General features: G+C 35.0%; 1 protein-coding gene across 2 annotated transcripts in view; it reads right to left on the bottom strand.

Annotated features, from left to right (window-relative positions):
* Positions 1–5,416: 5,416 nt before the first annotated feature.
* The window catches only part of LOC106787728 (Krueppel-like factor 6), a 237,372-nt gene continuing 228,331 nt past the window's right edge, over positions 5,417–14,457 (bottom strand). For both annotated transcript variants that reach the window (XM_014750344.1, XM_014750345.1), the window contains one exon: positions 5,417–8,686. In XM_014750344.1, coding sequence (XP_014605830.1) covers positions 8,511–8,686 — 176 coding nt within the window. In that variant the 3' untranslated portion in view covers positions 5,417–8,510. The remainder of the gene's footprint in view (positions 8,687–14,457) is intronic.

The raw sequence follows: 14,457 nt of genomic DNA, 5'->3' as shown, positions 1-14,457 counted from the left end.
AAAATTATTTTCTTTTCCCGCTTGCCCTCACTTTCACTGTTATCTCGTTCACACATTCACTTTCTTTCTCTCACACATTTTAGTCGATTCAATATTTTTGTTTTACTTTCTTTCACGCTCTCATTCGTTCACTTTCATCTTCTCTCTCTCTCTCTCTCTCCCTCTCTCTCTCTCTCTGTCTCTCTACTTTCTTATACCAATTTTACATGTACACAGGAATACCTATACACACAAGTTAGAGTTTGCATTTTACGTAGAAGAAGAAACATGACAACGACCGACAGTAAATTGTGACTGAAACATAGAACGTTGTTCTTAATGCCTGTATAAAATTCCTAAAAATACTATATTCTACCATGAATCATCTTTTATCTTTATTTTCAATCTTTTTTTTTTTTTTCTTTTTTTTTTATGAGTGACTGACTGAATGTTCTAGTGAGACTGACCGTTGGTTGTATCGTTTACGTTTACTATTTATTTATCTTTTTATTTTATTTTTACGTTTACGTCGAAATGCACTAACCGACCTGGTATTAGGGAAACATAAAAAGTTTTATCCATTTTCAATAGATGGTTATTAGAAAAATCACTTTTCCTCGTTATTTTCTTTTTCCGAATTATAATTTCCCTCGAGTAAAAACACGTCGGAAGTGAAATTTGAATTACGTAATATTCTCCTCGATTCTCTTCGTTTCCCATAAAAAGGATATTTGGAAGAGCCGGTGTGCCTGCCATAGAAAAATTCCAATCGTTCTTCGCTTAGGCTTCGAGAGGGTTAGTAAATCCGACGTCTTGTCTAGACGTATAAACGCGTTCGTCCGTCGATCATCTTGAAAATACTACGCGAAAAACGCGAATTACTTAAAATGGAAAAGTTTCTGATTTTACAGGTTTTTTTTTTTTCTTTACGTTCACCACCATCGATGTACTTACTACCCGCTTCTTTCTTATTTTTATGTTCTCACTCCACACCGAACGATAATACAATTATTTTTGCATCCCCCTCATGGAGACACGGATTAAGGACGGACGCCTCTCGATTACGTTTACGCGCCCTCGATTTGTATTTATTTTTTTTTTTTTTCATTTGTCTTTCTTTATTTTACTCGTTGCACGATGTTTTTTGTATTTTTTATTTTTTATTACAAGTCTTTAAATACCAAAGGTCACTTTTTAAAAATATAGGTATCTCATTTTTGTCTTCCAACCATTTCACTTATCTCTCGTTTCGTTCGTATCAAACATTTTCTCTTTAATTCATTCGTACCACCACGTATGCATTTTCATTCGTTCATTCGTTCGTTCGTTCATTCATTTTACCTCACACTTTTTTAACTATCTTTTTTTTTCTCATCCACATATTTCATTGATTCTCACTTAGCATAATCAAATCGTATTTATGTATATTTTAGTAATACCTTGTTCTCTCTCTCTCTCTCTCTCTCTCTCTCTCTCTCTCTCTCTCTCTCTCTCTCTCGTTTAATTTATTTAAATCTTTTTCTCTAACAATGAGCAGTTCCTAAAAATAACATTACTCTTATCAGTTCGTATTTTTACCTTCGTATTCATTAACTATTGTGTAGTTGCATTTTTGGAATCCTTCATTTTGTTTTTTTCTTCAAACCAATACACGGCGCCAATTGGATGCTGTGGAATAAAAAAGCTCGCGCTTTTTTTTCTTTTTTGGTCGAAGAATAAATGCGACGACAGAGAGACATCGACGATTGACGCCATGTAATGATTTTTAATTAATACTTTTTTTCTTACGTCGTTTATAATAAAGTTCTTTTTTTTTGTTTCATTTTCTTCTTTTTTTTTTCTCAAAGAGCAATAAATCTTCATTCGCTTTGCTCGTGGAGTAGGAATCCATTTTAGGTTCGAATTTTGTCTTTTTCTAACTCGCGTCGAGACAATTTTGTATCGGCATCAAAGAGGAATTATTTTAATTAAATTAAGTTTTTTCAAATATCAATGATTTCAAATTTAGAAATAAGATACAAATGAATTTAACTATTAATTTGTGTGAAAAATTATTTAATAATAATTATTAATTTAAAAAAATAATAATATATTTGTATATTTTTAACAATAATTTATAGAATGGCGATATTTTTATTATTTTTATTTTTTGTTCCTCTTTCATGCGCAACCATTGTCTTTCTCACGAGCGGAGCACCATATCTGCGCTTAGTTTTCTCTCTCTCTCTCTTTCTCTCTCTCTTTTATTTTCATTCATCTATCGCAATTCCGCTTTTCACGGCTCGTAATTTACAGTTACTATGCAACATGACTGAAAATACCTTAGACCACGATAATACAGTTAGGATCGTACATGTACATATCTATGTACGCGTGTTAATGTATACGTGTATGTATAAATGTCTGAGTGTAAGTGTAAAAGTTTTTTACTCTCGTCTTCCTTTTATTACTATCTAGCTTTTTAACGTTTATGCTTTTTTTAATCTTTTTATCTTGTTTAAAGAGGAGTTTTTATTTATTTTACTTTATTTCATTTATCATTAGGTTTTATTTTTCTTTATTATTATTATTATAATAATTATTATTATTTTTTATTATTTTTTCAGAGCTTGCAATCTCGATCTTATTGTATGCGAGTACTGTAAAACACTTATGTTCGATTATTCATACCTCGTACAACGACACGACTTGTCTTACGCTTTTTCCTTAGATTTTTTTCTTAGGTACTTAAATCTCTACCTATCTATAACCATCTACTTATAAATCTTTCACACCCACAAACACACAAATTCATATTCAATCTCGTATATTTTTTTTTTCACAATCATCGTCTTTATTCACGTTCACGCATACGCTGCTCTCGTCTAAATCACATCACACGATCGCACCAAATCCATTCTCAATTCTTCTTAAACTTCCTCTCTCACCGTCATCTCGATCTATTTATCCGCCTATCTAAATGCCTATCTAACGTCATAGCTATCCCACCTATCTATCGTAAACGTCTAACTACTTTTATTTAATCAAACTTTTATTTTCGCGCACGGTTGGTTTTTTATTTTTTTTTTTCTATCTTTTGTGTTACCTTACCTAACATAATTTTACATCTGTCGCGTGTATTTTTTTTCTTTCTTTCTTTCTAGTACTCCTTACTTACTTATTTTATTTTTTATTTTGTTAAAGCTAACGATCTCTTCGCGCTGTTTCTCGCTATTATAATATTTACTATATCTACAGGGAATGAGGGGTAGAGGGTTGCAGTGTGTGTGGTGGTAGGAAGGAGAGAGTTTTTGGGAGAGGGGCTCGTCGAATCGATGCGATGGAAAATTATCCTCGATAAAACGACCCTAAACGTTTTTCTTTTTTATATTATCTCTCCGTAATCGTGTAAGTGTGTGTGTGTGTGTGTGTTATTTTTTTAAATAATACGTGTGCATGTATGTATGCGCCGATTATCATTCGTCGCTACCTTTGAATCTTTCTCTCTCTCACTCTCACTCTCTCTTTCTCTCTCTCTCTCTTTTTCGGTTTTATCAAAATTAGCACACACGCGTGCATAAATAAGCTAAAAAGAGGACTGTGCGACTTTAAAAAAGACGTCGTTGCTTTTCTTTTTTATTTTTTTGTCTTTTCACCGCCCTTCACGGGACTTATTCATCATCATTCTTTCATACTTTCATCCCTTTTTTTTTTCTCTTTCAATCGTTCCATTCGTTCTGCTCCATTACGTTCTTAATTATTTTATCGTACGTACTTTTATTAACCCATTACTCACTCGCGCATATACACGTATAGTTTTTTTAATTATTATTATTATTATTATTATTTTTTTCTTTTTTCTTTCACAAAGACGAGCACACTTCGTACTTTCGTTTCGTTTTCGTCTCGTCTGCGTCTCGACTCGACTCGACTATATTATAGCGAAAAACCAGGGGATGGGGGCGTCACGACCTGACGACAACCACGATATCTCAATATGGCTATCAAAAAGACATCTGGCATCGTATATCCCTTACTTTTTTTTTCTTTTACTTCTTTATCTTAAACTTGTAAATGCATATATATATATATATATATATGCATTTATATATATCTTTATTTATTTATTTATTTATTTATAATTAATCGTGAACATGGTAACAAATAATGAGACACTGAAAAAATTGCACGATATACAAATTTAGTATTTTGCGTGGTTTTTTCTTCCGACGATCTTCCATTCTCTCTCTCTCTCTCTCTCTCTCTCTCTCTCTCTCTTTCTCCTTTCCTGCCTTTCTCTCTTACTTTCTATCTTTCTTTACGCTTTCGTAATATTTCTTCTTTTTTAAACACATACTCGTAAGACGCGCGTGTATTTTTATTTTAAATTTGCTTCTCCGACATGCGTACTTACTTCTATACTTATACTTACATTCTTTTTTATCTCGCAATCACACACATCCATACACACACACACACGTATTATTTCGATCATGCACAGAAAACATACACGCACGCGCAACAGACAAACATTTTCAGTCAAACTTACTTAATAGGTACAGTATCGTTTACATTCTACGTGCGTTATCAATTAATTTATTTGGCCACTGAACATTTAAAATGTGAGTTTCATTTTCGTTTTTATCATCTCGCATCTAACACCACACCTCTCGACTCGATATATAATTATATAATCTTCGGCCACAAAATGCTTCAGGTAGATTTTATTTATTTATTTATTTTTTCTTTCTTTCTTTCTTTCCCTTCTCTTTTTAATCTTCGAGGAAATTCGTCTCTATTTTCTTTTTCTTTTTTTTCTTCTTCTTTTGAGCTTTCATCGTCCTCTCTGCTTTTCTCTCCCTTTCTTCATTTCTCTCCATTTAAATACTTTTTCTTATTCTTAATAAGAGGTCACGTGTCCCGGTTATAAGATTTTACTTTTATTTTTAATAACAGACTCGACTTTCTCTCTATCAAGCAACTCGTGCTTCGTTACTTTTATTTCCTTTTTTTTTTAATTTTTTTTATTATTTTTTCTTTATTTTTATTCATTTATAACATCGTCCTGGACGATCACACGAAATTTAAATTCGTTGGACGATCTTTTTCGTGGGTTTCGCCTTGCCTCGAATCACGATCGAACATTGAGAAACTATTTTTGTCTTTTTACGCGCGTTCCGCATGTGTGTGTGTTATTTCCCCTATTTATAAATAATATACATATAATTAATAATATGGTAGAGGAATTCGTGATCCGGGATTTGAGCTTTCCGAGCGACTGCTCTAACCATTAAAGTTGTCCTGGGACCTCGATCCCCTATAATGTATATGTGTATATTAAATACCATATTATACTATGTTGGCCAATAAATTCGTGCACTTTTTAACTATGAACATTGATGAAAATTGCACGACTTTATTGGCCAACTTAATACGTCAATTATTTCCTTTTTTTTTGTCAGGGTTCGTCGAAATTTTCTTGACATAGTTTGTTCAATTTCGTTGATCGTTTGTGCGAAAAACACGGAGTAACCGTATAGATGACCGTCTGCCCTAAAGTTTTTTGTCGCCCATCAAAAAAGGCAATATTCGCAAGTATTAAAATTTCCGAGACGTGAGAAAGATTCGACGGGTATATTTATATATCTTCTTCTTCTTCATCTTCTTTACTCATTATCTTTTTATTTATTTATTTATGTATTTACTTTTATTTAATTATATCTTTTGTGCGGAATACTGTTCGTATGCTTCGACCATCTCTTCTCTTTCTTAAATATTATACGCCTGCCTGCTTCCCCCTTTATGAAATAGGATGAGAATATTAAAAAATATATTACTTATTTCTGCTATATGCTTCTGATGAGAGATTTATTTCTCGTCTCGTCGAGTATAACCTTTTTTGATGAACGACCTTGACACACGACCCGTTATCCGATCTTTTTTAATTATCTCGACCGTCCTTCTCCCATCTTCCTTTATCATTTTTTAAAAAGCCATCGTACAAAAGTACAAAGTCGTATGTATTTGTTCGTAAAAACGCATGTATCGTTCTCTCGTCGAAACGAACATATTCTTTTTTTTTTCTTCTTTGCAATTTTCGTAAAAAGAGAACGAAGAGTCTATAGTTTCGTCGCACTAATAATAATTCATTAATTAGAATAATAAGAATATGAGAAACATGAAAAACAATTACAGAGAGAAAGGTAATACATGCATGTAGATGTGTGTGTAGATATTAAGATATATACTTTGTCTATTTTAAAAAAATCAGCCACCGACGAACGGTCGAAATCTCCTGAAAAACTTTCGTTTTACACTATCTAAAACATTTCGGGAATGCCCAGAAAATCCCCTAGGGGATCGGCGTAGAAGAAAACAGAGTGGAGAAGGGGTGTGCGCGAAGGGGGAGGCTTGCAACGAAGCTTCGCGTTATAATTTGCATTGTTAATTCGGGATTAGCCGCGCGGTAAACTTTGGTTTCGTCGAAAACTGGTAGAAATCACGTATTCGATTACAGGCAGCTTCGTATTTGTCTCCTCTTCCCTTCAACCCCGTCACCTCTTCCCATTTCTCATTCCTTCCCACATTTTATTCCCTTTCTCGTCATCTTTTTCTGTCCTTTTTGCTCGCGCACGTCGCGTACACATACAATATTTTAAATTCCATACAAATAAATATATATGGTGGTGGTGTTTTCGTTTTCAATCGTTCGATTTAATGCAACAACGTTGACGCGCGAAGCCGTTCATCCCTTATTTACGACGTTCGTTTATTTTTTACTTTTACTCTTTTTACCTTTTTTTTTTTTTAATAATCATTTCTTTTTTGGTTTAATCGTTCACTTATGGTTATAGAGCGAAAAATGAAATTTCAAAGAAAAAATCACACTAACGTTTGGCACCAGTAGACTGCAATTTTATTATTGTCCTTACTCTTTTTTTTTCTTTATCTAGAGATTGACGTATTCGCGCGATAAAACGAGTTACATAATTCTCTTTTTTTTTGCTTTTTTTTTTTGTTATATTGTGCATTCTTTTAGTAGAAATAAATTCGCATTGGATCGATTGATCGATCGGTCAATACAAAATTATAGCCGCTTCGTCGTAGTTCAGTTAAATAAAAATTGTTTAAATGTACACATTTGTTTGATCGTTTGTTACAAGAGGCAGACGGTCCGTAATTACATAAGACATTTGTTATTTAATATTAATAAATATATAGTTTTCTATTTCCATTTTCTTTGAAATTATTTAGCTTTCTTTCTATCTATTTTCCATTAAATCAAGATTTCATCCACTCGCGTTTCCTTCCTTCCTTCTTTCCATTTTCTTTTCCATTATTTCTTTTCTCGTAACTCTCATTCTGAGGATCGACGGTCGCGTGGATTTTAGAACATAATTAATTGGCAGTGATTGACGGTCTCAAGGCCGAAGATAGGTATTTTCTGTATCTTATCTTCGAACAGGAGAAATCGTACATACGTCTACTAAGAAATCTATCTCTCTTCTTCATTTTATTTTTATTTCATATTTCATATTCTTTCACTATATAATAATTAATCTCTTCTTCATTCGATGATTATTTCATGACCGTCGATCTACTCTCTCCTACACTAACTCGTTTCTTCCTTCTTCTTCTTCTTCTTCTTCTTCTGGAAATTAATGGAATGACAAACGTATTTGTATGGAGAAAAAAAATTGTTTAATTTGAATTAACAACCAACATATCTTCTCTTCTCCTCTTTCATTAAACTTCGAGACATCTAATCGCCATTAAAAAAGATTCCACGAATAAGCTCGAGAAGGATATCAAAAATGAATGAGTTTATCTTCGTGCTCAGAGGTCCAATGATATAATGTGTCCTATCCGTTTTGAATCGTCATCAACGTATATCATCGTTAGAAACGAATTTGTTCTTCGATAGAACAATTAATCATTTATTTTTTCTTATTTTCTTTTTTTTCTTTTTTTTTCATTAACTTCTTCAGCGAGCTGTTCGATTCGCTCTCGTTGCAAGTCGAAAGGCGAACACACACAAAACGCACACGCGCGCACTCATACGCCAGCACACGCACACATATACAACACATACGCTCGCTCTTTCATTCTATATTTTAACTCTCTTACTTCCCTTAACTAATACAAACGAGGGAGGGAGGGGGGGGGTTCATTTTTGAAAAGGAGGCGAAGAACTTACGAGGAATATTTAATTTTCCCCGTTTGGAAATAAGACGTCGTCAGCGATTCAATTTTTATATCATTTTCTTTTTCGTCATCTTCACGCGCGATCGACGCCATTCTTTTTTTTTGTTCGTCATCATCATCCTCCCCTTCCTCCTTCTCCTCTTCCTCCTCCTCCTCCTTTTTCTTCTTCTTCTTATATTGTTTTTCTTCTTCTTCTTTTTCTTCGTCATATTTTTGTTTTCGTTATTTTTCTTCTTTTTCTTTTTCTTCTTCTTCTTCTTCTCCTTCTTCTTCTTAATGTCGTCGTTTTTCTCGGTAGACCGTCGCATTTCCTTGCGGCTTCGAGGACCGCTCGGGGTGACGATGGATTATACGTGTCTCTTCATGTGGAGCGCTAGGTGATCGCTGCGTGAAAAACATCGGTCGCAGTGTCGACATTTAAATGGCTTCGCACCGGTGTGCTTGCGATAATGGCGCGTGAGCTCATCCGAACGTGCAAATCGCCATTCGCAACCTTCCCAGCTGCATTTGTACGGCTTCTCTCCTGTAACATTATCAAACATAAAATACAAACATTTATTAAACGTTATATTATATTTTAGAGATTTTTTATATTTTAAACAACTGTTGTAATTTAGAAATCTCTATACGTAAAATATTAATAATTAAAGGGCCAACAAATTGTATTTTTCATTCGAGCAAAGTTTTCACAATTGTTGCGTCAGTAATTTGGAAAGATTCGTCAAAATAACGTGGTGGTTTAAAATAATATAATACCCATTGAAAATAGTTATATGACAAAAGAAAGAAGAGTGTATTATCAAGCCGTAAATAAGCCATTCGAGCAGTATGGAAGGTGGTCGACGTTGATGAGGCTATGCCAGAGAGAGGAGACAATGCAGAGTCACCACCTGTGGCGCAACGTTACCGAGTTTAACAAGCTAGGCGATGTAGATATATATATATATATATATATATATATATAGAGAGAGAGAGAGAGAGAGAGAGAAAGAGAACAACATCGAGAGGGATGTTGAGGGATAGAGGGTTTGCTGGACGGGATCGTACAGATCAGAGAATGCGCGAAAGGTTACGAACCCCTGCCGAGGTTTCGGTCGATTCGTTGCGTTTTCCGTTTACAAAAGCATAACAGAGAAAGAAGAAAAGAGATAGTGATTGGTACCGTTCACACAGGACTTGCAATAACAAATAAAACGATTTCCGATATCATTCTCCCAACTCCTCGAAAACTTTATATATCGAATCCTTTTTATTTTTTCTGTTTTTATTTCGCAATTTGTGATATTAAAAGGGTAATTTTTGGGTAGATGCAAGCCAATTTTTTAACGAAAGAATTGTTTCCTTAATTCGCGTTGAAATTCCGAAGTCTTGGGGGAAAGTGTCGCTAGTTATATTAAAGCTGTTTATTTCCTTCCATATGCTTTCCCACATTTGCTATTGGAGTAGGAATCGAGTGAGAAAGTTCACTTCCCAGAAGAATTAAAGATATAGCCATCGAAATTACGTTTTAAACTCGGTAACTCCAGAGACAAGGGTGCGAGATGTTCGTAATTAACGGATGTCGAGGTAAATAGAAAAGTTCAGGACTGAAATTTTCTTTAACTCGGCTGAAAAGGATCGGATAGTAGATTTCTTATACACACACACACATACGGGAATATACAATTGAAATGATTTATTTGATTAACTTCAGGAATAATTGCAATTTTGATTGTTTCAAATAAATAATCTATCTTTTTGATTTAAATACAATCTGACGCGTTCTCGGCAGGGATAGAAGAAGAAATTTCAGATAAATTCGAAACACGAAAGGAGCACTACGATCAAATGCGAAAAAGAATTCAGTCTTTGAGCATACCATTGATGGAAGAACACGCACTACATTCTCTCGTGCGAATAAAAGAGAAAGGTGAAAAATGTGCTATACGCGTTCCTTTTCGAAAGAAGAGAATAGAAATAGAAAGGAAGAAGAAAAAGAATAGAATAAATATATGTATGTGTGTAAGTTTTCTCTTTCGCACGAGTTCGAAGGAGCAGCATCATTTTCTTTAAGAAGGTGACACCGACAAATCCAGCCAGTACGTGGCAACGCATAACCAAATCCAAAAGAACCCCTTGCTTCCATCCCTTCTTACTCTTCTTCTTCTTCTTCTTCTTCTTCTTCCTTAGTATCAAACTATAGTGCCACCAAGCCCGTTTTACCAAAGGAATCTTCCAACAGCAACGACACCCGACATTTTGGCAGCCAACGACTTTCCGGAAAATACGGCACACGTACTCATTCTAAACCAAGTCTCCACCCCTTTTTCTATTCCCCCTTCTAGTTCCAACACTGTCACCCCTTTACCAACATCCCTTCGTGAGAAAGTTATCCCTCTATCCTATACTCATCCCCATTCCTTTCCCCCTCCCACAACTGCTTCTTCTCTCTCTCTCTCTGTCTCTCTTCTTAGAAACGTTCTCGCGAAGCTGAAGAAAAATGGCGACGGGGAATGAACGTTGGTTCCGCCTGGAATTGCTTGCTGCTCCTTGCGACATGGTAGAAAGGAAGTGTTCCTGCCGCGATAAGGATAAAGCGTCTTCGAGAACATGACAAGGGTCCACGAGGAGTCTCCTCGGGGCTGCTACTGAACCTACCAAGAGGGTGGTAGAACCCTCTTCTTCTTCTTCTTCATCTTCTACCTCTTCCTAAGGGACATCTATGGAATTATCTCGAAATAAAGGGATATCGATATTCTCTGACATATCGAAACATATATCATTCTTCTATTTTTTCTTTTGTTATATTTGTTTTAAGTGAAAAATGAACTTTGGCGTCTATGGGATGAATTTTCATTTCTTTAAATATAGATCATTTTTATGTATATTTTAATTTTGACTAACGCATCTAAAAAGTAAAGGATTAATTAAATTTTATTTAAACATAAATTCATGATCTTCATAACCTTCTCTCTATATGGTTAAACGATATATAATAAAAGTTAATGAATAAATAATATTTAACTTTAAATGCGAGATACCCCCATCGCGTAGAGAAATAAAATAAAATATATTACAAAAAAATGAGGGAATTTGAAGTAATTACGAGTAACGATTATCGGACTTGTTACAAGACCGCATACACGCTCGTACGTAAACATGTAGAGAATTATCTCGTGTAGAATTGCGAAACAAAGTAGCCGCCAGGTTGCCTACTCTCGCGAGCGCGACTATGTAAATTGTGGCGCATGTGCTGATCTCGACGGAGAAATGGGTTGTAGCTAACATGAGTTTCTATATATATATATATCTGTACGTTTGTGTTTGCGTAAGTATATATATGTGTATAACGTGTAACACGCAGCACGCATTTTATCGCCGCATAATGGCCTCCCGGCGGTTCGTTACCATCTATGTAATAAAGCCATATTAAACAAGATGGTTCAAACTCAAAGCATTACCCCTTTTCGAGTTTCCCTCGATAAACGCGTACTAACGAGGAAAACGTTTATCAAAAAGTATAATTTTATTCCATATATAGAATGTAGCGGATGAGACAACAGTTTATATATACATATATATAAATCATGTTTTACATGAAATAATTAGATATCAATATGAAGGGGTGTATGATGTAGTTATGAATTAGATTGAAATTCATAGGATTAGAGAGAGAGAGAGAGAGAGAGAGAGAAAGAGATAGTAGAAACTGAAAGACGTGTCGAACCTGATAGAAAAATTTTTCATTCGAATTCAGAACGAAAGCAGAAATGGAATTTGCAAGGGACGTGGAAAATTCAGGACGAGTCATGCATATTTGTCGGTTTCATTGAACGCACGGAACACCCTCAGGTAGCAATGGTAATTACGTGCGCGTTACGGTTGACGTCCCAGGATCGCAGCTATGCTCGTGACGTTCCATCTCGATTGGAAAATGGATATTACAATATACGATGCGTCGCATCTATGTATGCATATAACATATACTAATACATATATATACATATATATATATATATATATATATATATATAGGTTACGTGCGTTAGATCGCGTACATGCTCGCACGCCTATCCGTATATGCACGTGACATAGAGAAGGGTTTGTCAAAATTGCGGCCAATTCCGTATGGTACTTCCGTCAAACCACGGAGAATGAAGTACGAACGGAGAATATCCATGGGTGGAATCGTGGGTGAAAGGAACAGGGGGCTTGTGAGAGGTAAATAAAGTAGAAAGTAGAAAAGAGTAGAAGTGGTAGCAACGTTAGTGGGTGTGGGATGGTAAGCAAAACGATTTTTCTACGTCTTACCGTCCAGCCTTTCTTGCTTTTCGCGCGACAGAAAAGGGAAAGAGATGGAGGAGGAGGTGCAGGGGGTGGCGAAAACGGGAGAAGAAAGGAAAGGGAAGGAGGTTGGTATTGCGTCGATATGTCAGTCCGTCCTGGCAACGTGTGCTCGTCGTCTTTGCATTTTATTAAGTCCGTTGGCAGGAAGGATGTATGGGGTACCTTCAGTCATGTCCCCGTGGGATAGGACAAGCGGAATTTATGGCCAAGGATTCCACCCAACCTCCACGTCTCTGCACACCCCTTTGCCCAACCCACTAAACCCCCCTCCCTCCCCAAAACCCCTTTACAACCGAAGACATTTCGCGCGAAAATCTTTCGGCCGAGAGAGCGCATCCAATACTTTTACTTCTTCTTCTTCTTCTTCTTCTACTTCTACTTTTTATTCTTGTAGTCCTTTTTCTATAGATCCTCACGGGGCAGAGGGGGGCCAACGTGACAGATCGGTTGGGAGAAACGACCGATTCGAAATTTTATCCTCCCACATCGTGAGAGAGAAGGGTCGTGTGTCGTATTCGCATTGCAGAAACGTCGAAAAATTCGCGACACTCGGAAAGAGATAAACTTTATGTTATTTTCGTTAGGTTAAAAAAGAATCAAGAGAATAGGAGAAAGGGATAGAAAAGTATATGGATGGAAATAACAGAACCAAGGTAACGTTTCCTTCGCGGTTTCATTCGAACAAAATTTGTAAATCGTCCGTTTCATTTTCCACTCCCACGATTTCTCGTAACCCAACAAACTTTTTTCTTATTCGGTGTTTTTATCGGAAAAGAAGGTATATATTCTTCTTTTTCATTCGCGAGAAATATATTCCATTTTGTGAATGGCAACGTTTACCGACAACTATTCCCTTCTTCCTTACTTACCCCCTTTTCTTCGAAAATGCGAAGGGCTAAGCGCGAAAAAAAGGACTAGCGAAAAGATACGGAGAAATTACTGGCTATTCTTTTCCACGAAGAAGATTTTAAATTACATTCTTTTGGAAAGAAGAGAAAGAAGAAGAAAAAGGAACGAGAAAAAGAGAAAGAGAGAGAGAGAGAGAGAGAGGAGAAAAAAGATAAAAAAGAGAAAAAATATAGGCTGCTATTAGAGCGGAGAGTATTCTTCTCTTTTAACGAGAAAGTCTGCGTAACGAGTAAATAAGTAGAAAGAAATGTTTCTACTCTTTAATTTTTTTGTTTAAAGCAGCAGGAAAATGAGAGAGAGAGAGAGAAGAATAAAAAACGATTAGTTGGTTGGATGAAAGATAATGAAGTAAAATATTATCCTAATTTTTACGTAGTTTTTAATAATTTTTCAATGAACACGAATATGCATTGAGATTGTATTTTTTGCCATCACTCATGTGTATATAAAAAAATAAGACTATTGAATTCGTACTATAGTCTTTTGTTTCGTATTGTTTGTTTTTCCACTGTGTATTGTTTTTATTTATTTTTTAATAAACGCATGAATATGCGCATAATATTTATTTATGCATGTATGCATACAAAAGTAGGTCCATCGAAACCATTCAAATCTTTCATATTTTTTTTATCCTTTCTTTTCTATTGTTTTTATTGCTTTTTTTATGAGAACACGAGTATACTCTTCATTTTTTATTTATAGATGCACGCGTAAAGATTTATTGGAAGCATTTAATTTTTTTCATTTCTTTCAGGGTGCAATACTTTTATTATTTTACCGGTTTAATGATAATATTTGCATCCTAATTTTATTTACGTAGATAAACGCATACATAAAAATAAACCAAATGAAAGAAATTAAGGATACTTCTGTATTTTTAATATCGTGCTAATTATTCGTCTAAACAAAATGGTATATATTTTGATATTTTATTTATGCACGTATGCATAAGATAAAAATAAACTCACCGAGAGCATTCAACACTTTTGTTTTTCATTTCTATCACTTAAATGATTTAACACGAATACGTGGATAACAATATTTTTCACGTAGATAAAC

This window comes from Polistes canadensis, unplaced genomic scaffold, assembly GCF_001313835.1.
Source record: "Polistes canadensis isolate GaletaPanama2010 unplaced genomic scaffold, ASM131383v1 scaffold_112, whole genome shotgun sequence".
Lineage (NCBI taxonomy): Eukaryota > Metazoa > Arthropoda > Insecta > Hymenoptera > Vespidae > Polistes > Polistes canadensis.
Note: the sequence above shows the minus strand (reverse complement) of the source record. Positions and strands in the feature narration are given on the sequence as shown.